Consider the following 27323-nt stretch of genomic DNA (forward strand, 5'->3'; position numbering starts at 1 on the left):
CAATGTCAGTTTCCAAAAGATTGCTGGAATTCAATCCTCGGTGAATATACCCAAGATTATAGGAAATAAAAAACTGCAAGGACTCCAGAGCTTCCAAAGTCAAGACTGAAGCCATGGGTAAGTAATAACGTGCAGCACGTCTCCATGGTGCAGGTCAGACCATGAAAAAGCACCAGAATCATCATCCCACCGCCTTCTCTTTCTGATCTTAGCACCTTATAGGCAATCCTCCATCTCGGATTAACATTTTAAAACAATCAATCTGGAGACTGTTGCTTGCCTGCCCCGTGAAAGCTGGTCTCTGGCATGGGGGCAGGCCTTTACAATTCAAACCATGACTTGAAGAATTCAAATCACAGTGTTGAGTTTCAAGTTCAAACTGTGGTTTTTGAGATGCTGATTTTTTTCTCTTGAAGACCCTTATCCCCCACCCTCAGAAATCCCAGAAGAGGATGGGGAAAAGAACAGTAAGGAAACACAAGGAATGCCTCCAAGGAAGGAAGCTTACTCCAGAAGACCCCCAAAGCAGAGATGCTTCCTGGCCCTTTCTCTTTTAAGCTAGAATCTCTCAAAACCACAGTTTGAACTTGAAACCACAATTTTCCTGACACCGTATCAAAGGCTGGTCTTAAAGGAGCCTGCCAATATGCCTAGGATCAACCCTACTCCCCACTATTGGGACAGAGCAGCCTTTATTCCCACTGGATCACTGGTGGAAATGTGGGCCCAGGCACTCTGACCCACTGAGCTGAAAGAAGACAGGCTCTGTTTGCTGGATAGAAGGGTGAACCCCAAATGTGTCCCACTCCTGTATTTTCAAACCAAAGGCGCCATAGGTTTACTTGATTAAACCAGAGGAAATAAAATCCGCCTCCAAAGAGCCTGTGGCAACAGGAAGCTGGGAGGTACACGAGGAGCCACTTGCCCTGGCCAAGCAGTGGCGCCTGGGGGCGAGCTGGCCAGGCGCTGTGCACACATCTCAAATGCCATCCGGAAAGGGAGCCCGAGCAACTCCCAGGCTTGGCAGGTCACTGACAGAGGCAACTAGGAACCACATGGTGGCTACAGAGTCAAGGGCAACCGCTGTATTTTGAAAACCCAACACCCATTATCCTTGGGATCCCACCAAAAATGATCGCACAGCAAAGGAGACACACAGAGGTCACTTCACTACCTGAAAGGAGCTGTGGCAGCAGCCGCTGCCCTAAAGGAGGGAGACAACTGTGCCTGGACTGGGCACTGTGTGACTGGGAAGCTGGGCGGCAGGAAGTGGAGGCGAACAGAGCTTTCTTCTTAGACTCTACTTTATTTGGTAAAACTCAGAAACTAACAACCAATTCACGGCCCCCCACCTCCTTCCCTCTGAAGAAGGCAGTTCCCCAGAGACAAAAAGGCTACGGTGGCTTGGAAATCACCCACCATCTCCAGCTTTCAGACTCGGGCAGCTCACGGCCTGGTCAGGCCTCCAGACCCAAAGCTCTCAGGCAATAGAGAAAGCAAAAGGAAGCTCTCACTTCAGAGACAATGAACCCGTCCCGCCCCTCCTCCCCCCTACCCATAGCCTCCCCACACCCCAACCTAAATAAAAAGATAGCAGAGGACAATGCATGAGTGTGAGATACACACACACACACACACACACACACGCACGCACAGCACACACACGGAGCTTCCTTTCAGCCCAAGAGCTGCAAAATCCCTCCCTGGAAGGAGGACAGCAGGCAACACCAATCAAGGCTTGGTGTCCAAAGTGATGGTTGGAATCCTCTGGGACTGGTAAAAATCCAGGGAGAAAATATTCCGCCTTCACCCCATTCCCAGGTCTCCAGTGAACTGGTTTTAGTTCAAAGAAATCCCCATTTTCACACAGGTAGACTGTGGCTTCTGGGATAGCTGGCGTAGGGAAAGGCTTCCCATGGCCGAGAAGACAATGGTGGGGGAGGGGAGCAGGGCAGGAGAGCAAAGCCTTCGGGGAGGGCCTGGGAAGGGGGCTCCCAGCCCTGGGCTAATGGATCCGCGTCAGCTCCTCCACAACCTTGATCAGGTCATCTGCGGTGGCCTCTCGCTTCATCCCGCTGCCATCATCATACTGCAAGGAGGAAAGGGGAGGGCTGTGAGGGCCACGAGTGCACTCTCCCTCACCAGGAGACGGGACAGTCACAGCAAGAGGCACCCGGCCCCACTACTGCCGTGACAAGGAGGAAGGGCTCATCAGAAACCCACACGCTCTCCTGAAAGGTACAAGTCAGCAAGGTCTACAGATGGCAAAGCTGATTGGGAGGCCACCACCTGGCATATGTTTCTCCCCCTTCTAGGATGTCCCCCGAGGCACCAACTCCAGTGAGCAATATCTCAAAACCCCCCACTGGAGAACTTCTCTTCCCGGCAGGATGCTGACCCGATCCCCGTGCCTCCTGTCTGAGGGCTGACAGGGACCCCACACGTGCCCATCACGCCCTCACTTCCGCAGCACAGGTCACACAGGGAAAGGTCCTAGTGCGGTGCCATGACCCTCAGATTCCACCTTCCTGCAGGGGAAGGAAACTACTCAGGAAGGCCGCCGCCAGCGCTGGGGGATCGAAGCGGAGCACTCGGTGCTCTGATGCTCTCCAGCACGGCCGGCCCCACCAAGGACTTGGGTCACAGGCACGGGGCCAAACACCACACCAGCTAGCTCACCTGTAGGTTTGCCACCACCTCCTGCATCTTGGGCCGGCTGATGTCCAGGAAACTCTCAATCAAGTCTCCATCAATGAAGCCCGTGGCGGGTTCTGTCTTTCGCTCAGTATGAAAAGATCTCCAGGTAGACCGGTGAGTTAAGGAATGGGCGGTATCCACCAACAGCCTTACTCTCGGTCACCCCCACCTCTGCCTAGACCATAGTCTAAAGCAAGCATCAGGACGGGAACAGGAAATAACATTTTCAACTAAAAATCACATTGCTTTTCGGACAGTCTGGAACTGGAAGACATTAGGTGAAATTATTACCCATTCTAATGATTCTCAACTGGGGTGATGTTCAAGACAATGTTTTTAATGCACATCAGACCCTCCTTGGCATATAGCCTAGATGTACGTGGACATTTTCTACAAGTGCTCCAGGCAGCCAGATGTGCCTGCCTGGGAAGAGCCCCGCTCCGGAGCCTAGCCTGATCTTCACAGGTGTACAAACGGAGGCTTGCCCAGAGCCCCGCTGGTTGGCAGAAGCCAACACGTCAGCCCATCACCTCCCTCCCAGAGGAGAGCAGGAGCCCTCCCACCTCCGGCCTGGGGAGGACCCTTTCCATCTCCCGGAACGAGCGAATGTCCAGCAATACTTGGATCCTGGGTGTGCCAGCGGGGCTGATCCCCGGGCTTCTGGAGTTTCCGGCTTCACTTTCCCCCTCTTCTTCCACTGGCCTCTCTCACGAGGTTTCTCAGACAATGCTGTCCCCTACAGATCTCCAAAAGTATGTTCCTAACATGGTCATCTGAACTTCATGTCTGACATGTAAGGCCAGAGAAACCAGAGGCAGATATATTTCAAGAACACCAGTCTACACTTCCGAGGAGAACCAGGTAAGCTGGGTGACCGTACACGAGGATTCCCAATACAATTCCACTAGTGGGTTTTAATTTTTCCCCCCCAAAAAAGTATATTTAAAAAACAGCACAAGAGCCTATTCCCCACAGGACACTAGTCAAGACATTTCCCAAAGGAACAGCAGTTTCCAGAAGCAGCTAAGGGTAAGGCAGCGCTCTGGCTGTGCTAGGACACGCCGCCGGGAAGGATATAAGGAGTGCTCGATCTTGCCCACGCTCTTGATGACTTTATTGAGTCGATTCTGCATGTCCAACAGGAGATTGTACCAGCTCTCGGAAAGCGAGGTCACCAGCCCTGAAGCGGCAAAGGGAGCCGAGAGCTGCCGACAGCGGCAGGGCGCGGAGCCCGCAGCAGGCATCTTCTACCAAGGGCAGCCCGGGAAAGGAGCGCGAGGAGGGACGAGCTGGGGCAGCCTCTGCTAGTGAGCTCCGAGGTGCTCGGTTCGAGGCGTCGAACCGCTCTCCGTCCCCTGGAAGGCTGGTCTGAGGACAGGGGCCTGCGGGGGAGGGCGCCCTGCAGGGGCCAACCTTACCAATCATGCCGTTGACTGTGCCAAAGAGCACCGAGCCCTGCGTGGGGGTGGAAGTCTCGCCCAGGTTCTGCATGACCAGAGAGCCGTGACAAAAGACGTTGACAAACTCGCCCAGGTGGAAGAGACCGACCTCCTGGAGGTGTTGCCGCTCCTCATCGGTGGTGGCAGCACTGAAAGGCGTGCGAGACACTCACTCCCCGCACCTCCCGGCCCCACCAGGAGGCCCCCACAAGGACCACTCCCTGAGGAGCCCACAGCGGCAGAGCCCATCTGAGGGGCTGACGGTTGTGGCTCGGATTCGCTGGTGAAAGAACTCTACCCCGGTGAAGAGCAGCACCTATGCCCGAGAGAGGACCTCGTCACCGGACCCAGGGCCCCGCCCCTGCCTCACCAGTCCCGAAGCCCGCGCTCACCTATCCTTCTGACACACAAACAAGTTAAAGGCATTTTCGGCCCCCAGGAAATTGTCATCATCCAAGATCTCCACAGCACTCATCCAGTTAGGATTAAAGTCTCGAGCGATCTTAAAATAGATAAGGTACAACACGAAAATATAATCAGCGGTCGCCCGGAAGCCAAGATCCTGTCCCGCAGAAGACGCAGCCCGTTTCACAACTGCCAGTCTACACGGATTCTACCCCCGACCTCCGGCCGGCACGCCCCATTTGGTTGCAGCTGCCCAGAAATGGTGCCCTACTCAGATTCATGCTGAGGGGAGGGGACCTCTGAAAATACCTCATCAACACAGAGCGTTTGCTCCAGGGAAAAACCTTCTGCCCCCACTGGGCTTGATTACCCCTCACCACCAAAGAAACACTTGCAGGGACCACATCTGCCCCGATCCCCCCAACTACCTCTTCAAAGTTCCCCTCCATGGGCTTGTAGGCAAGCAGCAGCACTGAGCGCATCAGGTCGCCCACCAGGATGAAGTCGCCCTTGGTTTTCAGGTAGAGGGCCATGATGTTGTTGTAGTGATTGCACTCCGTGCGAAGCTCCTTTTCTGTTGTCCACTCATAAAGCCGCACCTGTGAAGGACATCTCATTTCTCTCAATCCAAGGGGTCAAGTGCTCTCGCACTGACCAATGTCCCCCTCCACCACCCTCCATCTGTAGCACCACTTCCGAAAGCGCAGCACGGGGTGTGACATGGTTTGCTGCGGTACTGGTGTGGATATTTATTATTTGGGTATTATATATTTACGAAATATGAAAATAGAGCAAGAACGTCCAACTGGTAACACAAAGTTTCCCTTTACCTAAAAAATGAGTCAGCATGAAAATACTAAATAAACAGTGATGCATGTAATACTGAGGACAGGACAAAAGACGGTCTTCTCGTGACTGAAGGGTGATAACGGACCTGCAGAAATATTTCTGAAAAAAGAAGATCCACCTCCAGTTTCCTAATCAGAAAGGAACAAAATCACGTCCCAATGAACCGTCTTTTCTGAGCCCTTCTCAAAACATGCACTCCCAGAACATTCTGACGTGAGCCCAACGAGTAGAGAAAACGAAATGGAAATTCCAGCACAAACACTGTCAAATAACTAAAGGACTCTTCAAGCACTGGAGTCTGTGGCCACCAGACTCCACCAAAGGGTCCCCCTTCCCCATGCCTTCCTGTCTTGTCCCCTGCAATGCTTCTTCAGTTACGACCACACCTCCAAAAGAAGGCAGATGCTTTACATCAGCAGACAGCTATCCAGTCAGAGAAGACAGACTCAACTCCCTGGGAAGCCTGCCCAGGCAGACCCTTCAAAATCCCAGTGGTCCCACCCATGGGGTCATGTCGGGCTCTGCACTCAGCGGGAAGACTCTCCCCCATCCCTCTCCCTCTGCCTCTCCCCCCGTTCACATGCACGCTCTCTCTCAAATGAATAAATCTTGAAAATAAACAAAAAGGGGGCGCCTGGGTGGCTCAGTGGGTTAAGCCTCTGCCTTCGGCTCAGGTCATGATCTCAGGGTCCTGGGATCCAGCCCCACATCAGGCTCTGTGCTCAGTGGGGAACCCGCCTCCCCCTCTTTCCGCCTGCCTCTCTGCCTACTTGTGATCTCTCTCCCAAATAAATAACATCTTTAAATAAATAAATAAACAAACAAACAAAAGTGGGGTCGTCTGGCTAGCACAGTCAGTTGAGCATCCAGCTCTCGGTTTCAGCTCCGGTGATAATCTCAGGGTTGAGGGATTGAGCCCAATGTCGGGCTCTGCACTTGGCACAGAGAATGCTTGGGATTCTCTCTCCCTCTTTTCTTTCCTGCTCGGATGCACAATGGGCACACACTCTGTCTCTCTCTCCCAAAAATAAATAAATCTTAAAAAAAACAAAACAAAAACAAAAACAAAAGCAAGCAAAAAACACACCTGAAATGTGGCTAGCCCAAATTGAGACATGCTGTACATGCAAAATATCAATCAGATTCTGAAGTCTATATGAAACATACCTACACATCATCTTCTAATAACTTCTGTATCGATCATATGTTGAAATAGTTTAGCTCTATTGGGTTAAATAAAATACATTCTGAGGGCGCCTGGGTGGCTCAGTTGTTAAGCGTCTGCCTTCGGTTCAGGTCATGATCGCGGGGTCCTGGGACTGAGCCCCACATCAGGCTCCCTGTTCAGTGGGAACCCTGCTCTCCCTCTCCCTCTCCCACTCCCCCTGCTTGTGTTCCCTCTCTCGCTATCTCTGTGTCAAAAAATAAATCAAATATTTAAAAATATTTTTTAAATAAATAAATAAATTCCTAAAATCAGTCTCATATGCTTCTTACTTTTATTCACGTGGCAACAAGAAAGTCTAGAATCACACCAATGGCCTAGACAGCTCCTTACCCAACCTCGCACCCGGCCTTCCCAACTCCTGCACACAGGCTCTGCTCCCGCCGCCGCCACCACTCCCAGCCTAGCACAGTCCCTGGGCCGCCCCCATTCTCTAACTCAAGCGTGGCTCTTTCACAAGGACCACAGGCCCTCTCAGCTTCTCCCTGCCGCCGTCCCGGTACAGCTGGGACTAGAGGAAAGGCAGCCCTCCAAGGGCTTCCCGGCGGCCCTTTCTCACTTCCGCCTTGCCTCCTCCCCCACGTGCCAGTCCCGAAGCTCACGCCACAGACTGCCAGGACCGCCAGCCCCGAGCGGCCATGCACACCCTCACCCCACCACTCTCCTCCACACAACCTGTCATTCTTGGTGACTTCTACATTCACACAGAAGACCCAATACCAACCTCTCTTCTTCCTTGACCCCTCCTTGTCCCTGTGATATCTTGTCCACCCAGTGGTCACCCCTCAGAGCCTGTCATTAAAAATAACTCCAGAATCTGGTGTCCTCAGGTTCACCGTGTCTCAGGTGCTCCGAGCGAGTCCCTCACCATAAACCTCACAGGTTCCCAACCCCATTGCCCTGTCTTGATCCTGCTCACCGGACCTAACCAGACTCTGGCATGAGGCTCGTCTTCGACAACAGCTGCGGAACAACAACAGAGCGCTCGAACTCCATGACCACTCCTGGCAGTCACCTCCTTAGACTTCCTAATAACTGGATACTTTTTCTGGTCTGTTACACTCCAAGTCCTCAAACAAGGAGCCAAACCTCCCCGAACCTCTACTACCTCTGCTTCCACCCTTCCTCTCTGCTCCTTCAGAGTACGGACACAACCAGGAGACCTCCAGTGCTTCCACTGTCTGAGGCCCACATGCAGTACTGGGTCCCACCTCCCACTGGTCTAATTCAGCAACACGGCTCCAGCACCTCCTACGGACCACTCTCATCGGCACAGACACACGCAGCCGTGGCTCCATGCTTCAGAAGCGAACAACTCTCTTGTCCCGTCCAGTCACTCCCTCTCTTCTTCTTCATCGCGAAACTCCAGAGCGTTTTTTTTTTTTTTTTAAAGATTTTATTTATTTATTTGACAGAGAGAAATCACAAGTAGGCAGAGAGGCAGGCAGAGAGAGAGGGGGGGGGGGGAAGCAGGCTCCCTGCCGAGCAGAGAGCCCGATGCGGGACTCGATCCCAGGACCCTGAGATCATGACCTGAGCCGAAGGCAGCGGCTTAACCACTGAGCCACCCAGGCGCCCTCCAGAGCGTTTTCTAACGCTAGCGGCCCTCTCCCGCCAGTCCTGAGCAAACCCTCTCCTAGCAGCGCCGCGCCGCACCATTCAAGCAAACGAGCTCTGGTCAAGGGCAGCACCACCTTCGCCGTTGCTAAAACCAGCGCCCGACTCTTAATTCTCAAGTCACCTAACTTCGGGCAGCACTTGCCATCTACCAACTCCCCCCAGCTGAAATGCTTTCTTCCCACAGCTTTCAGAAGTTTTCTCTCTCGGTTCCTCTCCTACTTCAGTCGTCACCCCTTCTCTTTGGCACCCTCTTCCTCATCACTCATCATGACTTTTAAAAGCTCGAGGGTCCCAGGGCTCAGCCTTCCCATCCCTCCTCTGCCCGCTCTCAGGGCATGGGTGAGCTTAAGGCCACCCATCCAGACCATTGGCATTAAACTCCGGGTCTTAACTGCTACCCTGCCAATCCCCAGCCCAGCCCTTACTTGGATTCCAGCCCTCTCATCCAGCGACCACCCTGACATCTTCGCTCATCCTGACTACCACCTCGACTGACACATGTCCGAACTCAGACCTCTGGTTTCCCCACTGGGGAACGATGCATTTGATCTCTGACTCTGGTCCCTAACCCAGAGCTCCTAAACCCTTATAACCTCCTACGGGTGAGCAGCATTTTACACTGAGCTCCTCAATCCCCTGGGATTCCCTGGGTGGTAGGAGTCCTTTGTTCTGATGAGGTGGCTCCTGGTGGTGCCTGGATAGTTCAGGATGTGGACTGTTCACCCCAATTAGAAGCCTGGACCCGGGGCACCTGGGTAGCTCAGTCGTTAAGCATCTGTTTTCAGCTCAGATCATGATCCCAAGGTCCTGGGATTGAGGGCCGCATTGGGCTCCCTGCTCTGCAAGAAGCCTGCTTCTTCCTCTCCCACTCCCCCTGCTTCTGTTCCCTCTCTCTCTCTCTGTCAAATAAATAAAATCTTTAAAAAAAAAAAAAGTCTGGACATGCTGGCGCTCCTCCCCATCCCCTGGGGAAGGCACAGGCCAGAGATTCAGTTAATGATCGATCAGGCCTCTGTGATGGCGCCTCCATAAAAATCCCTCAAGTCCGGGTTCAGAGCGCGCCCAGGTTGCTGACACCCACACGCTGGGAGGAGGGCAGACCCCCGCTCCACGGGGAGAGACGCTCCTGCACTCAGGATCCCTGTGGCCCTCACACGATGTTCGTCTGGCTCTCCGCCAGTACCTGTTATGAGAAGCCAGTAAATGTAAGTAAACGTTTCCTGGAGTTCTGGGAGTTGTGTCAGCAAGGTATCAAACCTGAGAGGAGGCTGGGGGAAGCCAACTTTGTAGCCATGCAGGACAGAGGCTTGGGCACCCCTGGCCCCCATTGCTCAGGATGGTGCCTGAGGCGGGGACAGTCCTATGGGACCCGAGCTCCAGGCAGCCAGGGTCAGAACGGAATTAAACTAGAGCACACTTAGTTGGTGTCAAGATTGGAAAACAGGTTGGTGTGGGGATAAAACCCCCACACATATGGCGTCACAAGTGTTTTGAGTAAAGAAACGTTTCCCTTTCCCTTCCAAACCTGCTCCACTTCATCTTACTCCATCAGCAAATGGCCACGCTGCCCTTCCTGTTGCTCAGACCAAATTCCTGGCCCATTATTCCCCTCCTCACACCTCACCTCCGTGGCTCCCTGCACCCAGCAACCAGCGGCTCCCAGCGACCAGCGGCTGCGGTCGGCATGACCACCAGAGCCCCACAGATGTCACCACCTCTATCCTTGGGCCCCTTCAGCCTTTTGCAAGGTGTAAAGTGATCTTTCCAAGACCGAAGTCCAATCACATCCAAACATTTACTCAAACCCTCCAGAAGTTTCCATCATCCTCAGAGTAAAAACCAAAGTTCTTAAATGGCCAGTGTCTCCAGTCGCCTGGCTGCCCGACTGACCTCCCCGCCCCCTCCAGCTCGCCCCCACGAAGACAGCAGGACCACTCCCACCTCAGGCTCCTTGCCCTTATGCTCTCCCAGACCCAGGCATGGCTTCTGCCTCCCCTCCCTCAGGAACCTGCCCAGAAAATCAGTCTATCAGCAAGAACCCTGACCCTGTGACAAAACAGCCATCCCCACCCTGCGCTCCTTCTGACGCTCCTCCAGTCCCTGCCCCGTTTCTATTTCTCACCATCTTGAGAACACATATATACTATTTGCTAGTAAGCTTGGAGCAAACAGTCCGTTTTCTTTGTCCATATTTGTCCTCTGCTAAACCAACATTTTTTTTTTTAGAGTTTATTTATTTGACAGACAGAGATCACAAGTAGGCAGAGAGGCAGAGGGAGATGGGGAAGCAGGCACCCCGCTGAGCGGAGCGCCCGATGCGGAGCTCGATCCCAGGACCCTGGGATCATGACCTGAGCCGAAGGCAGAGGCTTTAACCCACTGAGCCACCCAGGTGCCCCCTATACCAACATCTTAACAGTACCGGGCACACAAGCGTTCAACGAATAGGTTGTGAATAAATACAACTACCGGAAGGCCTCGATTTTAAGTACTTAATTGATGTTTTTTCACTCCCTGACTTCTCGGCACCTTGAATATCCCATGATGCACGGGGGAGCTCCAAGAGGGATTTTAAGACACCGTACTTCACAAACGTATCTATGGAACTTTTAAAAAGTTTTTCCAAGGGAGGCGGAGTCACAGCAGAGAAGCAGACTCTATGGGACCAGTATTTCAGGGGCATACGTGGGATAGCATGGTTTGGCTCACCTTATTTCACACGGATCAGTCACCCACCACCACATATTTGGAAGTACAGGGGCTGTCCGTGGCCCTCACCCTCTCCTCAGTGCCCACAGCACTTAGGGTCTGATTCTCAGGGGAGGTTCCCGTAACCAAGGCTAACATCTGGACCAACATGAGCTCCCCGGACTCCCAGCTCTACCCTCCATTCCCGGCACTCTTAAAATCTGACACGCAGGTGGCCTCAGGGAACATAAAGGAGACATGTTCTTTAGACAACGGTGTACAACCTGGGCTGTGATACCGAATGCCATGGACCTCACCGTGCTGTTGATGCTGGCTAACAGCTTCCCGTTAAATTCCACCATGGAGTACACGGCTCCCTTCACTTCCTTCTCGGCCACAGTCTGTAGTTTTCCTGAGGGGAGAGAGATAGACTCAGAGTCTCCTTTATGAACCCATCCTTCAACTCATCAAAAGAATCCTGATTTTCCCTCTGGCTCTAATTCCTGCTCCCAAACCACGCCTGTGAATGCAGGAAGTAGAGAGCGTCCACTGCGGTTAACCTCCACCACAACTATGAGCCCCAATAGAACGCGCCACACTGCAGACTGTGTCCAAGGTCTGCCTCCCCCCAAACACTGCAGATCTAACTCTCAAGATGGAGACCGAATTCCATCTTGGCCATCTGAGCTGAGATCTGGGGGCTGACAGCAAGTCTTTGGAACCATCTTGCACAGGGGAAAAGAGCAGAGACAGGAACACGAAGTGCTAAAGCTGGAAAGAGGACCTACGTGGCGGAGCAACCAAGTGGAAAGCAAATCTAAGATTCCTGTGATCCTGGCCACCAGAATCTCTTACCAACCGTTCACCTCTCCCATCGTCTTCCTTTCAAAGCGTAGAAAAGGAAGAAACACAAGCCAGATTTTACTCCTGTGTCTGCTCACTCCCCTCCCCCTGAACTCATTGAGCCCGTCCACAGCTTGAGTGGAAGAATAGGAAGTCTCCCGTCACAGCAGTTACGCCCAGGCTCTTCTACTGCTTAACTAAAGCTCTGAAGCCAAAACGGTCTGTTATTTTCCCAGAATTCCAGATCTCTCAAAGCCGGGGATGGTGCCCACCTACCATCGGAATACTGAAAGACCACGATGCGACCCTGCTTGGGCTCCGCCTCTTCAGGATACACCATGGCCGTGCCCACGATGAAGTACGTGTTGGGGTCTTTGCCCAGCTTGCAGGAGACCAGGCTGAGGGCATACTCATTCTGCAGAAACTGGTGGGCATGAAGCACTGGAAGGAGAGCCAGAGGCATGACCGGCTGTTAAGCTGCACGCACACGTAACCCTGAATTCCAGGGGTGCCCCAGCCCGGGCCCAAGCACGGGGTGGGTGGTGCTGGGACCCCAGCTCCTACTGTTCCCGCCTCCCCAGACTATTAGGCCTTCACCAGCCCTCACCAGCCCACACCACAGGAGGGGACCCTGCACCCTGGATTCCCGGCCAACCCGGGGCTCCCGCCCTCCTTTTGACTCTGCCTAGGATGGTCTGTCAGAAGGTCTATCCAACTGTGGAATCTATCAGAGCCCAGAACAGGCGCTTCAGGAAGGACGAAGGAGCTCGTCTGCACCTTCGAAGGTGTGCTGGTCAATGATGAGGAGGTTGTGCACCTCCACCTCCTCTCCGAAGGAGGTCTCATGCGGCGCCGTGCTGCTGGAGAACAGCTTGCTGGAGCTGACGCTGCTGGACAGGGCCTGAGCAGAGAACACACACAGCCCCGCTCAGAGGCACACCAGGTGTAGGGAGCATCTGGGCGAAGGGGCCGCCGGAGTGCGGGACAGAAGCCGAGTCTGAATGAGGAAAACTTGAGGCTGACAGCTCAAAGGGAGCCTCGAGAACAGAGAGCTTTGGAGGACAGAGCCCGGGGACTGAGGACCAGGAGCCAACTTCTGCATGAAATTCACATAGCAGCCCAAAACAGAAGCAGCTAAGGGCTACTAATGGCCGCTAAAACAGGGATGCCAAGTCAGTCAAACAAAGCGAATGAGGAACTAAGGCAACCTGACAAGGGGAGAGACTCCACCTCTCTCAATGGGAAGAGCAGGGAGCACGTGAATTAAAAAGGAAAGTGCGAAGACTATGCATTATCGGTTAAGGAAAAAAGTCCCATCACACACGTTTGGGAGCAAGAAAAGCAAAGAACACGTGAGGTAAGAGCATTGGCTACCATCTCCATCGAGTCTACTCTATGGGGCTGCAGACTGCCTTACCACCCTCCGCATTCCACAGATAAGGAACTTGACTTGCCCAAGGTCACAGACCTAGCAATAAACCTTGAAGCCAGTCCTGTCAGACTCTAAACCCCACCTCTTACCAATAACATTATGCTGACCCCAGTTACGCATACCCTACAAAGCGTCCAAATTGATGATGAAAGAGAATTTTTCATCCTGTGAGGCTACGGAGTAGCAGACTCACTCACTGCCACACTTATCCCAGACTCTTCCCAACCCTCCAAAGAGGGGACCCAACTCCAGCTCCATAAACACTTGCCTGTGTTTACAGATAAAGTGTGACTGGAACCCAACTATCCTACCTGTTGTCTGCAGCCACTTTTGTGATGGCCAATCGGAGTAGCTGTTCCCATACAGTGGACAAAGCCACACCTATCACATGACCCTGTCCAGAGTGTTTGCCAGCCCTGCTCTAACGCCATCTTTCTTCATCCGTGCCCTCACCTGGGTGCTGGCACTGGGCCTCAGGGCTGTGGTGCCGCCACTCGTGTCCTGGACTTCGATACGGCTGGAGAGGACCCCGAAGCACTGGGACACTTCCTGATAGCAGATCTTCCTGGGGAACAAGTGTGGACAGTGCCACTCAGAACTGGTCTGAGAGGGGAAGCACCCTGCACACACGCCCAGAGCACCGCGCTCTGCAGCCCTCCTCCCCTGGCCCTCACCTGGGCGACTCATAGAGGGGAACCGTGCGGATATGCAGCTTCTGGATCTCGTCAATGGTGCCAATGGTGAGGGTGCTGTTGTTGGCCAGTGCCAGGCTGGAAAGAAGGGTCTGGGTTTAGACTGAGTAGACCCAAGGAAGGAAAGGATTCTACAAGGCAACTCCATAAGGGGAAGAAAAACAAGGCAGAATTACACTAGCTTCCTCCATGCGATGGCTCTCAACTTCCGACTCCTTGCTGAAAAGGGTCCTGATGCCTGGTCCACTGCCACCCCCCACCTTATTTAACAGGTCTGAGCGAGCCTCAACTGAGATTTTTAACTGCTTTCCGTTTAATGCTCATCCTAGCATTAGAATCTAGAACGAGTCTCAAGTCACCACCTGCATCACAATGAGGAGTGCTCATTTAAGGGGACAGCTCCCCCAACAGAGGTTCTGATTCTGCGCCCTCTCCTCCCTCACCCAAGACCTGAAAGTTTACATTTCTAATGAGTTCCCAGCGAAGTGCTAGTGGGGGACTGTACTTTGAGAATCCCTGCTCCAGGGGAATATAGAATGATCTCTAAATCAGGGGTTCCGAAACCTGACTAACCATCTGAGTCACGGGGGAGGTTTTCCTGAAAATACAGATTCTACGGCCCAAACGCCAGATCTACTGAATCAGAATCTGAGGAGGATCCAAAAAAATCCATACTTTTTTTTTTTTTTTAAAGATTTTATTTATTTATTTCACAGAGGTCACAAGTAGGTGAAACGGCAGGCAGAGAGAGAGGGGGAAGCAGGCTCCCCGCTGAGCAGAGAGCCCGATGCGGGGCTTGATCCCAGGACCCTGGGATCACGACCTGAGCCAAGGCAGAGGCTTTAACCCACTGAGCCACCCAGGCGCCCCTAAAAAAATCCGTACTTTTAAAAAAGTGTCCCAAGGGTTTCTAATGGTAGCCCAGATGGGAGAACCCGAACTCAACACTCCCCATCTCAGATCTTCACACGGATTCGACTTTGGGAAAAGGTGAGAGGGGAAGGGTGTGAGGAAAACATCATGCTGCTCTCGATCAATGGCTCTTGCTAAAGAAAGAGGCTCACCTGTCAGGATAGCCATCAGAATTGAGGGGACACATGTAGTTGACTTCCTTGAGGTTGACATTGGAGAAGACCAATTTGTGGTTGCTGCTGTAGATGACAGTGGGGCGGTCAGAGCAAGCAAAGACGTTGGTGGTAGAAAGAGAACGGAAAGTCCTCAACACCGTGGGCTGGGTGCCCAGGGTCACCTTCTTACGGTCGCTCAACAGGCCTACAGAAGGAATGGCATCAGAAGAAAGTAGGAAGGAAGGAAACAGGACAAACAGCTGGGTTGTGAAGGTTCAAAAGCTCAAAAGTTCAAAATGCTCATTTAATGCAGTACCCCGAGGCTAAAGCAACTCCACACCCCTCGTTTCTCCAAGAACCCACTACTCAAAGTGTGGTTCTTACCTGTCTCAATGTTGAGCCCGAAGTAGAAAAGTGCCCCATCTCCCAAGGCACAAAGGAGGTAGTGGCTACTCTCAAAAGTGGTCATCAGGATGGAACGAGGAATGATCTCTGTGGGAGACGGGCACGTTAAGATCTCGTTCCACACTCCGACTGACCCCAGCCCTGAAAAGTTCCGTACAAGCCACCTACCTCCACCCAGCATCTCTTTGTGCAGTAGCTCAAAAGAGGGCAGCTTCAAGATACGCGCCGAGATGTCTGTCCAGAGGCCAATGGCACAAAGAGGGGACAGCCCATTGTTGTCCCCCAGCGGGGTGATGTCCAAGCAGGCCACTTCGTGTTCCATCTCTGTATGGCTGAACAAAGAGGAATATGGCAGAGGAAGGACTCCAAGGATGAAAGGTGGCCTGGAGAACAGGGAAGGGGGAGAAGGAGCAGGCAGGCAGGCACACACCTGATCTGCCGGAGCTCCTGAGGATGGATCTGCAGGTAGTAGAGGGCCCTTCCCACCGCTACGACCACCTGGCTGCTGTTGCAGGAGGCCACACTGATGTTCTTGCCCTGAGGCTCTTTCCACTCACTGACCAGAGCTTTGGGTTCCTGAGAGACCAACCTCACAGATGCTGAAGTGATCTAGAAAAAGAAGAGAAAGGTCTCCAGGCACCTGCTGGGATCCATATGCCAGTGGGAAGGTGGTAAATGTTGCCCTCATGGAGCTCTAAAATTAACTACAGAAGTCCTCTCTGCTCTATGTATTTTCTTCCCCAAACTCCTGCAAAAAATAAGATTCTTTTTTTTTTTTTTCAAGATTTTATTTATTTGACTGACTGACTGAGAACGAGCACGGGGAGCGGCAGGCAGAGGGAGAAGGCGAAGCAGACTCCCACTGAGCAGAGAGCCTGACAACACGGGGCTCGATCGCCAGCACCTTGGGATCGTGACCCGAGCCGAAGGCAATACTCAAGCAAATGAGCCCCCCAGGCACCCCAAAAATAAAATTCTTTAGTAAAGGCTACAAAATTATCTTGCAACATGCTTAATCAATCTATTTCATCACTGAAATAAAACAAAAAGCAAGTTGATGACGCTGTCATGTTCGCATCAATTCACCTTAACCTATCAAAGCTGAGCTCCTGGGGTGCCTGGGTGGCTCAGTGGGTTAAAGCCTCTGCTTTCAGCTCAGGTCATGATCTCAGGGTCATGGGATCGAGCCCCACGTCGGGCTATCTGCTCAGCAGGGAGCCTGCTTCCTTCTGTCTGCCTCTCTGCCTACTTGTGATCTCTGTCAAATAAATAAATAAAATCTTAAAAAAAAAAAAAAGCTGAGCTCCTATTTAAAGAGGAAAACCCTTTAATAACAGATACATGAGCTGTTCTTCAGTCTTCAGGCCACTAATTAGAAAAAACTCATAAAGCAATGAATCAGTATCTGGGTACCTCCCACAGTTGGCCCACAAACCGAAAGAACTTTCCCTCTGGCCTTTATCAAATCCACAACTGCCTACTGGCTACAAGGAAATCCCAAGTGGATAAAAGGAGGGAGAGGACTCATTAATCCTCAGGCGCACAAGTGCTATACCCGACACTGGCGAATATTGACTCTGGCCACAGTTCGGAAAAGTGCCAAAGGCTGAAGAGGATGTGCAAAAAGTGAAGACACCAGGGGTCACTCTGAACTGAAAACCACCAGGGGGTGGGCAGGTACTCAGAAATCAGACTCAAGGGCCAAAAGGATATCTGACCCCACAACGCATATAGATTTAAGACAAAATCACGGGGCACCTGGGTGGCTCAGTTGGTTAAGCAACTGCCTTCGGCTCAGGTCATGATCCTGGAGTCCCAGGATCGAGTCCCACATCGGGCTCCCTGCTCAGCAGGGAGTCTGCTTCTCCCACTGACATCTCTCCTCTCATTTTCTCTCTCCCTCTCAAATAAATAAAATCTTTAAAAAAATAAAACGAGATCAGAACAGAGTAAGAGCTCTGGTTCTAACAGTTACTGTGGAAAGCACTGCCAACAGCCACATATGGATGGGAGCACTAGGACTGAATAGGCACGTTATTAGTACAACAAGGGAAAACACATGTCTCAGAAAATGGGGCACAACTGAGTGCAAATATGATACCCCCAAACATAAAAATATTATGAGCCTAGTCTGTAAAAGAGAATGCAAATAAATACTGCATGTACTTCCAGAAGAAACATAAAGCTAAAAGGAGTAACTCCAAAGTTAGAAGCTGTTTTCTCTGAATGGCGGGTTATTGGATAATTTTACTTTTTTTCCTATGATGTTATTCTAGAACCATAAAAATGGACTTCTGTAAAATCCTGCAGGGCTCTACACTCCACTCTAGAGCAAATTCAAGTCAGTGAGGCTTGCCCCTTTCTGAGTTGTTACCTGGATGAGTTGCTGGTGAGCCACGTTGCCACAGAAGAAAGTCTGCTGATCATCCACGAAACCCATCAGTTCGGTTTCTTCCACCTCTTCTCCGTTTAACATGAGAACTCTGCAGGGGAAGGGAAGGCCTGGGTGAGCCAGCCCAGCTCCCCCACCCTATGACCATGATAGGAGCACCTGGCGCAGTCGCCAGATTCATCCTCACCTTGTCTGGCCCACAAAAGAGAGCACCAGAGTGTCATCAGTCTCCCGGTTAGGGTCAGACCGCAGCGGCCACAGACCTAGAACAAAGATCAAGGATAAAGATGCAGAGCACAGCGTGACACTCAGCTCCCCACATCTGAGGAAAGGGAGCCTGGCCTCAAGGAGGAGCAGGAACTTTGTGGAGTCCCTCCTGAAGCTGGACAGCCACTCTGTTCTTTCCTGGCTTTAAGACCCTGAAGAAGTTGTTTTTAAAAACTTTTCTGAACCTAATATTTTAAAGTGCTTCCTTTGATTTTGGACAGAATGATACATTTCTATGACTTAAAATTTAAAAAAAAATTTTTTTTTAAGATTTTATTTATTTATTTGATAGAGATCACAAGTAGGCAGAGAGGCAGGCAGAGAGAGAGGAATGGAAGCAGGCACCCTGCTGAGCAGAGAGCCTGATGAGGGGCTTGATCCCAGGACCCTGGGATCATGACCCTAGCTGAAGGCAGAGCCTTAACCCACTGAGCCACACAGGCGCCCCTCAAAATCAAAATTTATCTTTAAAATGTGTACACAGGGCGCCTGGGTGGCTCAGTGGGTTAAGCCGCTGCCTTCAGCTCAGGTCATGATCACAGGGTCCTGGGATCGAGTCCCGCATCGGGCTCTCTGCTCAGCAGGGAGCCTGCTTCCTCCTCTCTCTCTATCTCTGCCTGCCTCTCTGCCTGCTTGTGATCTCTCTCTGTCAAATAAATAAATAAAATCTTTAAAAAAAAAAAAAAATGTGTACACAGAAGTTTCACTCCTATACCTCTCCCTGAAACCCATCCCCCAAATAAATCATCAATAGTCTCCTGTTCATTCTTGAAAAAATTTTTTTTTAAATTTTAGGAATTCGGTAGTCACTGTTTTATTAGCAGATACAAATACAGGGGTGCCTGGCTGGCTAAGTTGGTGGAGTGTGCGACTCTTGATCTCAGGTCGTGGATTTGAGCCCTGCATTGGATATACAGATCATTTAAAAATAAAATTTAAGGGGGCACCTGGGTGGCTCAGTGGGTTAAAGCCTCAACAGGGAGCCTGCTTCCCCCTCTCCCTGCCTGCCTCTCTGCTTACTTGTGATCTCTGTCAAATTACTAAATAAAATCTTTAATAAATAAATAAAATAAAATTTAGGGGCACCTGGGTGGCTCAGTTGTTAGCACTTGCATTCAACTTGGGTCATGATCCCAGGGTCCTGGGATCAAGCCCCACATCATCAGGCTCCCTGCTCTGTAGGAAGCCTACTTTTCCCTCTCCCACTCCCCCTGCCCTGCTTGTATTCTCTCTCTCACTGTCTCTCTCAAATAAATAAAATCTTAAAAAAAAAAATAGTAAAAATAGGGACGCCTGAGTGGCTCAGTTGGTTAAGCTGCTGCCTTCGCCTGGGGTCATGATCCCAGGGTCCAGGGATTGAGTCCCACACAGGGCTCCTTGCTTGGCAGGGAGCCTGCTTGTCTCTCTTCCTCTGCCTGCTTGTACATGTACGCGCTCTCTCTCTCTCTCTGACAAATAAATAAATATTTTTTAAAATAGTAAAAAATAAAATTTTTAAAAAGTTACACACACTCACATATACACATGTATAAAACAGTCCATCATATACCGTTCTATGCTACGTTTTTCCATTTTATACTAAAGCCCTTATCACCACAGAACAGTACCTTGCTTTCGAGCTACACAGCGTTTAATGACAGATGTACCAGTTTTAAGTCTCCACTGATGGCCATTCTTTCACTATTTTGCATACAATGCCACAAAAAATGATCTTATCTTTACATCACGCTGTCTTTATGAAGGTCTAGGAGGGACACACTTACAATCTGGATTGTCTAGAACTCATTAAATTAAATGCAGACGCTGTTTTGGCAGATGCTACCAACGAGCCTGCTTATTTCCTCTGGGCCTCACCAACACAGTGCTGTCAAACTTTTGGACTCTGGTCACCTGGTAAAGAATGGTTTCACTCTTCAGTTTGGATTTGCATCTCCCTTAGTACAAGTGAGGCCTGTTACCCGTCCACACATGCCCTTTGCCAATCTGGGGGCAAGAATTTTGGTGACCTTCTTTGTCAAAGTACTTCAATCAATTAGGGAGATGAAGCCTTTGTCTGTAAGAACTACAAACGTTTTTATCTGGATTGCATTTCTTAGGACAGTGTTTTGTTTTTGCCATGGAGAAGCATTTCAGGTCACTGAATTAACCAATCTTTCACTTCACTTCTACACTTTGAGTCACAGTTTAAAAGGCCTTCCTGCTCCACTGTAAGATCATAAAGGAATCTGACAACCTTTTCTTTCGACCTCTGTATGACTTCCTTTTTACATCTGGGTTCTAGCAAGGTACACAAAGTACAGTACGGATCCAAACGTATCTTCCCAGTTGATAACTGGGAACACCATTTATTAAAAACCATTTATCCTGGGACGCCTGAGTGGCTCAGTTCATTAAGGGGCTGCCTTCAGGGGCGCCTGGGTGGCTCAGTGGGTTAAGCCGCTGCCTTCGGCTCAGGTCATGATCTCAGAGTCCTGGGATCGAGCCCGCATCGGGCTCTCTGCTCAGCGGGGGGCCTGCTTCCTCCTCTCTCTCTGCCTGCCTCTCTGCCTGCTTGTGATCTCTGTCAAATAAATAAATAAAACCTTTAAAAAAAAGGGGGGGGGCTGCCTTCGGCTCAGGTCATGATCCCAGGGTGTTGGGATGGAGTCCCCCATCCGGCTCCTGGCTCAGCAGGGAGCTCGCTTCTCCCTCCCACTCTGCCTGCTGCTCTCTCTGCTTGTACTCTCCCTCTGTTAAATGAATAAACAAAACATTAAAAAAACTTTAAAAAAAAAACATTTATTTTTAAAAAATTATCTTTATCTCACTGAGCTGAAACACCACCACCACTGTACACTAAATTCCCACATGTAACTGTGTCTACTTCTGGACTTTTTTAAAATTTCTGGATTTTTCAGTCTGCTCAAGGAACTCTGCCTATTAGTGAACCAAAGCCACACTTTTATCTACTAAGGCTTAATGGTATGTTTTAATATCTGATAGGGCTAGTCCTGTCTTGCTGCTCCTTTTAAGTCTTTCTGGCTTTTCTTCTTCCTTTTTCCATTTGGACTCTTGCTTATCTAGCTCAAGAAAAAAAAACCTCTTGATATTTCTATCCATACACATTAAGTGCAAAAATAAACAGGTCAAGGGGCGCCTGGGTGGCTCAGTTGGTTAAGCCCTGCCTCTGGCTTGGGTCATGATCCTGGGGTCCTAGGATCAAGATCCACATGAGGCTTACTCAGTGGGGAGTCTGCTTCTCCCTCTGACCCTCCATCAACTTGTGTTTTCTCTCATTCTCTCTGAAATAAATAAAATCTTTAATAAAAAAAAAAAATTGGTCAAAGAGAGACCGCTTTATAATTTACAGGACCCTTGGTATGTTTTTCATTTGATCAATCTATCCTTTGAATCCTTAAGTACTTCAAAGTTTTCCCTGTATAGGTTTTCTACATTTCTTGTTAAATTTACTCCTTGGTTGGGACGCCTAGATGGCTCAGTTGGTTAAGTGTCTGCCTTCGGCTCAGGTCATGCTCCTAGGATTAAGCCCCACATCAGGCTCCCCTGCTTCTCCCTCTGCCTCCACTCCCCAGCTTTTGTGGTGTGCGCGCACTTTCTCTCTCTCTCTGACAAATAAATAAAAATCTTTTAAAACAATTTATTCTTTGGTATTTTGCCTTTTTATTACTATCGTAAATAGCTCCTTCCCTCCACTATACCTTCAAATGGACTGCGTTTGCGCATGAATGCTACTGATTTCAGTAAATTAATTTTATATCCTGCTGCCTTAATGAAATCTCATTGTCTAGTTTTCAGCCAACTTTCCTGGATTTTGTACTTTCAGCTCTTCCTTTCTAATTCATAAACCTCTATTTATCTGTTCCAATCCTCTCATATCCTGATAGTCTAAATATCTTTTTCTAATTGTCTTGTTTTCTGATTGTCTTGTTTTCGGATTGATTGTTTTGCTTTATGATCCAATCTGATCTTTTTCTTACAACAGGCGAGTGCAGCGCATTCACATTTACTGCTACAACATGTCAGAATATCAGACACTCGTGCAGATGCCACAGCATCCTGAGTCATGTCTACTACTTACATATCACAGAAGTCTTTCACTACGTAGTCTATCTCTGATCTTTTTTTTTCTTTGATCTTTTTAATTATTATAGTTCTCCTGGAATTTAGCTTTGTATTTCTGTTCTAGAAGTTACTACCTTTACACTTACACCTTTGTAGGATATTCTCAGTTTCCTCTTTTCTCAGGAATTCTATCAGTTCCTTTAAAACATCATCAAATTTAACTTACAAACTTTCCCTTTCCATTTCTCTACTCCATTATACAAGACTGGTCAATAATACATATTTTCAAGTTGACTTTGGTACTTTTAAATAAGTTTAAGCTTCTGCCCCTTATTTGTCATTATGACTTTTACTCTTCATGTGACCTTTCCTCTAGCTCCCACCCACGTGCCTTCACAATGCATAATGAGGCCAAAGGCCAAGGTTACTCAAATAAGATTTGCATCCTATGTCTACCAAAAGTTTACCTTTGATGCCTGGTAAGTCAATGCTGGCATGCTCATGGATTCCAATTCCATTCCGGATGATTCTCAAGGAACCTTCCTTGAAAGCCCCGGAGCAAGTAACCAGCTGCAAGCAGAGAGAAGGTTTCTCAATACCTCCCTCCAGAGCCCGGGGCCATCATACCGATGCCCAGGAAATAATTAAGCTATACCTAATCCCATAGACCCTTTCAGTGGAGCTAGTTTTGAGGAAACAGACTTAACAAGAGACTGATTTCCATGTCCCCAAGTTTACGAAGCAGCAGGATGTTCTAGTTCAAGAAGTGAAAAGCAACTACCACTGCTCCTAGCAAGCTGGCTTCCATCCTTAGAACCTAGTTTACTAGAAAGAACACAGGATCTAGAGCCAGACACACCTGTGACTTGGAGATTATGTAAATTTGGACAAGGTACTTGATCTTTCCCAGTCCCCAGCCTCCTCTCTTCTGAAATGGTCAAGAATTCCTATCTAATTAGGGTGCTCATGTGACCACGGATGAGGTAGATCTGTACCACAGACCAAGAGATACACTCGATAAATAGAAGTTATCCTTGCATCATTGGGATTAGTGAGTGAGGCTCTTGAAAGTTGTCTTCACTGGGCACTCCCCACTCCAAACAGGCAAATTTAGAAGGACATGCTTTGAGTGGACAGGTGTATCAACTATTCACTTCTGGGATGAACTCCTTACCTGCCCCTGCCCCTGCCTCTCCAGATCCACCACGCACATGTCCACAATGGGTCCTAAATTGGTGAAGGTTTCCATGGCCACTACATAGGAGCCTTGTTCATTGCTGTCAACATTCAGCTAAGAGGAAAAACACAGTTAGTCCTGGAATGCTCCTAAGAGATCCACTCTAAAGAGATGGTTATCATCCAAAGGAAACTCTCAGTCCTATTAGATCTGCCTTCTTGTGCTCCACTGCATGCTTCTGGAGTGGAACTGCTTACTAAGGAACACAGCTGGCCTACAGGAGACCTACTAATCAGTCAGTCCTGTGGATGGATTTCAAAGTAGCTTTGTTAGTTTGAAAATTAATACAAAATGCTCACATGCATTTTTCTGCAGGGAAGGTAGGAAGCTTTTGTTTTCTAGAGGGGTCCGGCACACTAGACTATGACCTATCTGAAGGTAGCAGCTGGGTCTTGTTCATAATTGTATCTGCTGAGCCCAGCACTCTGCCTGGCACATCTGTTGAATGAAACTTTAAGACAAAGAGCTAGTCAGGGAGGACATGAAATCAGTCAAGGAGAAAGCTGAGTAGTACGGGCATTGAGGAATTAAAGATTCCGCGATGCTCCCAACACAGAAGCCTGATGAAGCAGCAGTGAAGGCGGTAAAGTACACAGGAAGAAGAACGCGTCTTCTCACCTTCACAAGCTGGGAGTCCCCAAGGCGAGACCCAACGAACACAACGCCGTTATCGAGGTATGTCAAGCATTCAGCAATAGAGGTCTAGAAGAGAATCAAGGGCACGAGAGACATCAGAACAAACACCCCATGGGAGCCCGACATGTCAAACCCCCTCCTCGACATCTGCTAGGCAAATGAACAGCTGCAGCCATGAGTGCTGAAACTATTCTCCATTTCAAATCTCCACGTCACACTGAGTAAATGTTCCTAAACCTCTGAGGCTTGTGACTCCATCTATCACATCCTTACAGTCAGAAAAAGCTACACTTTCTCTCACAGGTGCCTGCTCCAAATGATCATTTTAGCCCCAATGGCTCCAGTCTCCTCTGAGTAATTAGCAACCTCTAAAATTCACTGCCTGATTCTTCAACTTTTCGGGGAACCTATTCCTGGAACTGAATATCAGCATTAAATTAATCTTTAATTCCGAATGGCATCCTTTAGCTCTTCCTTTTGATGCCTGAGGTAGTGCCCACCTGCCTGTGAGATTCTCCCACATGTCACTTATTCAGAAACCTCCCTCCGCAGCAGGACTGACCGTCTGTTGCTGGCGGCTAAGTACTACCAAGCTCACGGCGCTCACACTGTGAGTCACATTCCCACATCCGCCACCCCTAGAACGCGACAGAGCAGGGACAGCCCCACCTCTCCGAGGAGCTCCACACGGAGATCTTTGAGGGTGACGGTGCCATCCATCTGTTCCTCCTTCTCCAGAAGCAGCATGAAGAGCCGTCCTTCCATGTCTCCCAGCAGATAGCGGGAACCGTTGGGGTCCACACGATTGTGACACACAATTGTGCTTTGCTGCCAAGAGGGAAGACATGGTCAGTAGAGATTAAGTGTCTCCCACAAGCAAAGTGCAAACCCTTGTGAGCCACTCCCTTCACCAAACCCAGCCATTTCAGGAGCAAGGAATACACTTAGCTAGGACTACATGTGTGACTGAAGATGAGGACATGTTCTTCTGAAGATAACTTTCTGAGAAACTCAATGTACCTTACGTGGTTATACACGTATTATTCCACTGGAACACAGAAATCCGCAGAAAGCAGGAAGCACTCTAAGTAGTCACCAGACTATGGATACCCCCACAGATTTTGTTATTTCCTCACTACTACTAATTACCTCCCCCTGCCAATACTACCACATTGCTATGTACCGTTTAACTGAATTTTGTATTGATTCTTACAACATGAAACATTAAGGTTTGAAACTTTTAGAACTAGTTTTTTAAGTCTATACAACTGATCGCTATGCTACCTTTCGCATGACCTGAGCTCTGAAAACATTCAATAAAATTTGCAAAATTCTTCCCTTCTTGTCCCAGCTGGTGGAAAGGGTAAACCTACTTGGGTTAGTACTTCTTTCTCTTAGTTAGCAAGCAAGCTCTCAGGAAGCAAAACCAGGCCAGTCTCTCCTTGTATTTCCAAAGACTACCACAGTTCTCTCTCACTCACAGCAAACGGTATGACAGACATCTGTAGACGTTACTGTCCCTTTGACAAACGGGGGGAGAGAGAGGAGCAGGGGAAGAACGAGAGAAAAATCAGGAAGGTAAAAGACTGCTGCTCACCTTGATGATAGGAGGGGCAATCGCCAGGTATTTATCTCCATTGTGGTAGGTGATGGACTCCTGTCCAATGATGATGGCCCCTCCGAAGGGCTCTGGGACTGCAGGAGAGAGGGCAGCGTTAGAATGCTCGGCACTTTGGACCTGCCAAGCCCTGCAGCAGCAAGGACACCCATCCAGCCAACTCTGAGGCAAACCTTAAGATAATCATTCTTTTTAAAAAAGACATCAAAGTCCGGAACATGATAGTCTTTAACTGAGACTGCTGTCGGAGAAATTTCAGGCTGGCATTATCTAACCCGGGTGATGTTTTTAGTGTCACTCTTTCGGTATTTCTCAGTTTCTAGGGGTGGGGAGACCTCTCTGTGTTCTTCCGCCTGGATTCCTCCCCTTTTCTCACCTAAACTTTGGTCCTTTCTAACTCAAAGCTTTCCCCCCACTTGTTCCTTAATTTAATTTCCCCATGATTGGGGCCACCATTTAGAAAAGCCAATTCTCACTTGAGAAATTTAGATTTCTCTCCTAGATGAGACAACATAAGGTCATAGGGAGGATACAGGAGAGCGAGCAAAGAGGCCTGGAGTCAGGCCAAGGCTTTGTCAGTGCGGCACAGGCACAGGCAAGCCCGTGGGGCCAGGTTTCCTCATCTGTGAAACAGATTAGGTAAACTCTATAGATCCCTCACAGTTTTTAAATGTTATTGCCACCCCCTAAATAAATAAATAAATAAATGTTATGCCCAAAAATGAAATAATTTTTGCATGTCACTTTGCAAATCAATCTCAGTTCATAATTAACCCCTCTATCCTAAGATCAAGGAAAGCTATACTTTTTCGAAGAAGCAAAGAAAAAGAGACAATCACAAAGACAGAAACGGGAAGAGCAAAGGAAGGCACATTCAGAAACAGAGGAGACCCCAGGGCTGCTGGGTAATGAGTGTGTATAACAGCACCTGAGCACTGAAATGAAGGAGCAGAGGCGAGGTAGGAACGAGAGTAAGGAACAGGCCCCAGCCTGGGATGAGGGGACATATCTAAAACCCCAACTAACCTGCAATCACCATGGAAGCTTCAGCTTCTACATTCTCCTGTTTCCAAGGGCCCTTATTGAACTCCTTCTCACGGAGAGACACCTCATAGGTTTTCACGTGCCGCCCCTGAGGGTCCTAGGTGGGGAAAGGTGGCAAGGTTAGCCCTCAGGATGGATGAAGCCTGGACTAGAAAGGAGACCTAAAAGGGACAGGCCACTACCACCCACTATATGACCATCCTATCCCAGTGGCCTTACTATCCCAACCCATCAGTAGGTTGACAGCCACCAACTCAGCCTGTGACTGGGTAGATAGAGGCTCAGACCCAGCGTTTCTAACAATTCAACCAATCAAGATAGGCTTAAGAATTAGAAAAATCAATCTGGTGCACTATACTAATCACCATAAGACAGACAACGTACACAGGTGTATTTGTAGGTACTTGTAAGATATATGGATGTTCTATGGCCTCAAGGAACTTAAGAAATTGTTTTTTTTAAAAAAACATACATTGAGAAGCTAAATATACATCTAAGAAATTTGTTTGAGGGGCGCCTGGCTCAGTCTGTGGAGCACGCAACTCTTGATCTTGGGGTTGTTAGTTGAGCCCTATGTTGGGTCTCGATATTACTTAAAAAAAAAAAAAAAATTGCAGGGCGCCTGAGTGGCTCAGGTGTTAAGCGTCTGCCTTTGGTTCAGGTCATGATCCCGGGGTCCTGGGATCGAGCCCCGCATTGGGCTCC

General features: G+C 49.4%; 1 protein-coding gene across 1 annotated transcript in view; it reads right to left on the reverse strand.

Annotated features, from left to right (window-relative positions):
- Nucleotides 1-1286: 1286 nt before the first annotated feature.
- The window catches only part of DDB1 (damage specific DNA binding protein 1), a 31435-nt gene continuing 5398 nt past the window's right edge, over nt 1287-27323 (reverse strand). Inside the window, exons 5-27 of the mRNA XM_082748021.1 lie at nt 26601-26715; nt 25554-25651; nt 24626-24784; nt 23939-24022; nt 23258-23374; nt 22551-22653; nt 17942-18017; nt 17737-17845; nt 15793-15971; nt 15531-15694; nt 15342-15449; nt 14955-15162; nt 13873-13968; nt 13652-13763; nt 12544-12667; nt 12043-12207; nt 11241-11335; nt 4970-5140; nt 4529-4638; nt 4116-4285; nt 3775-3877; nt 2680-2803; nt 1287-2089 (exon numbers count right to left, since the gene is read on the reverse strand). Coding sequence (XP_082604147.1) covers nt 2006-2089; nt 2680-2803; nt 3775-3877; nt 4116-4285; nt 4529-4638; nt 4970-5140; nt 11241-11335; nt 12043-12207; nt 12544-12667; nt 13652-13763; nt 13873-13968; nt 14955-15162; nt 15342-15449; nt 15531-15694; nt 15793-15971; nt 17737-17845; nt 17942-18017; nt 22551-22653; nt 23258-23374; nt 23939-24022; nt 24626-24784; nt 25554-25651; nt 26601-26715 — 2874 coding nt within the window. The 3' untranslated portion in view covers nt 1287-2005. The remainder of the gene's footprint in view (nt 2090-2679; nt 2804-3774; nt 3878-4115; nt 4286-4528; nt 4639-4969; nt 5141-11240; nt 11336-12042; nt 12208-12543; nt 12668-13651; nt 13764-13872; nt 13969-14954; nt 15163-15341; nt 15450-15530; nt 15695-15792; nt 15972-17736; nt 17846-17941; nt 18018-22550; nt 22654-23257; nt 23375-23938; nt 24023-24625; nt 24785-25553; nt 25652-26600; nt 26716-27323) is intronic.

This window comes from Mustela nivalis (genome assembly GCF_964662115.1).
Source record: "Mustela nivalis genome assembly, chromosome: 9".
Taxonomy (NCBI): domain Eukaryota; kingdom Metazoa; phylum Chordata; class Mammalia; order Carnivora; family Mustelidae; genus Mustela; species Mustela nivalis.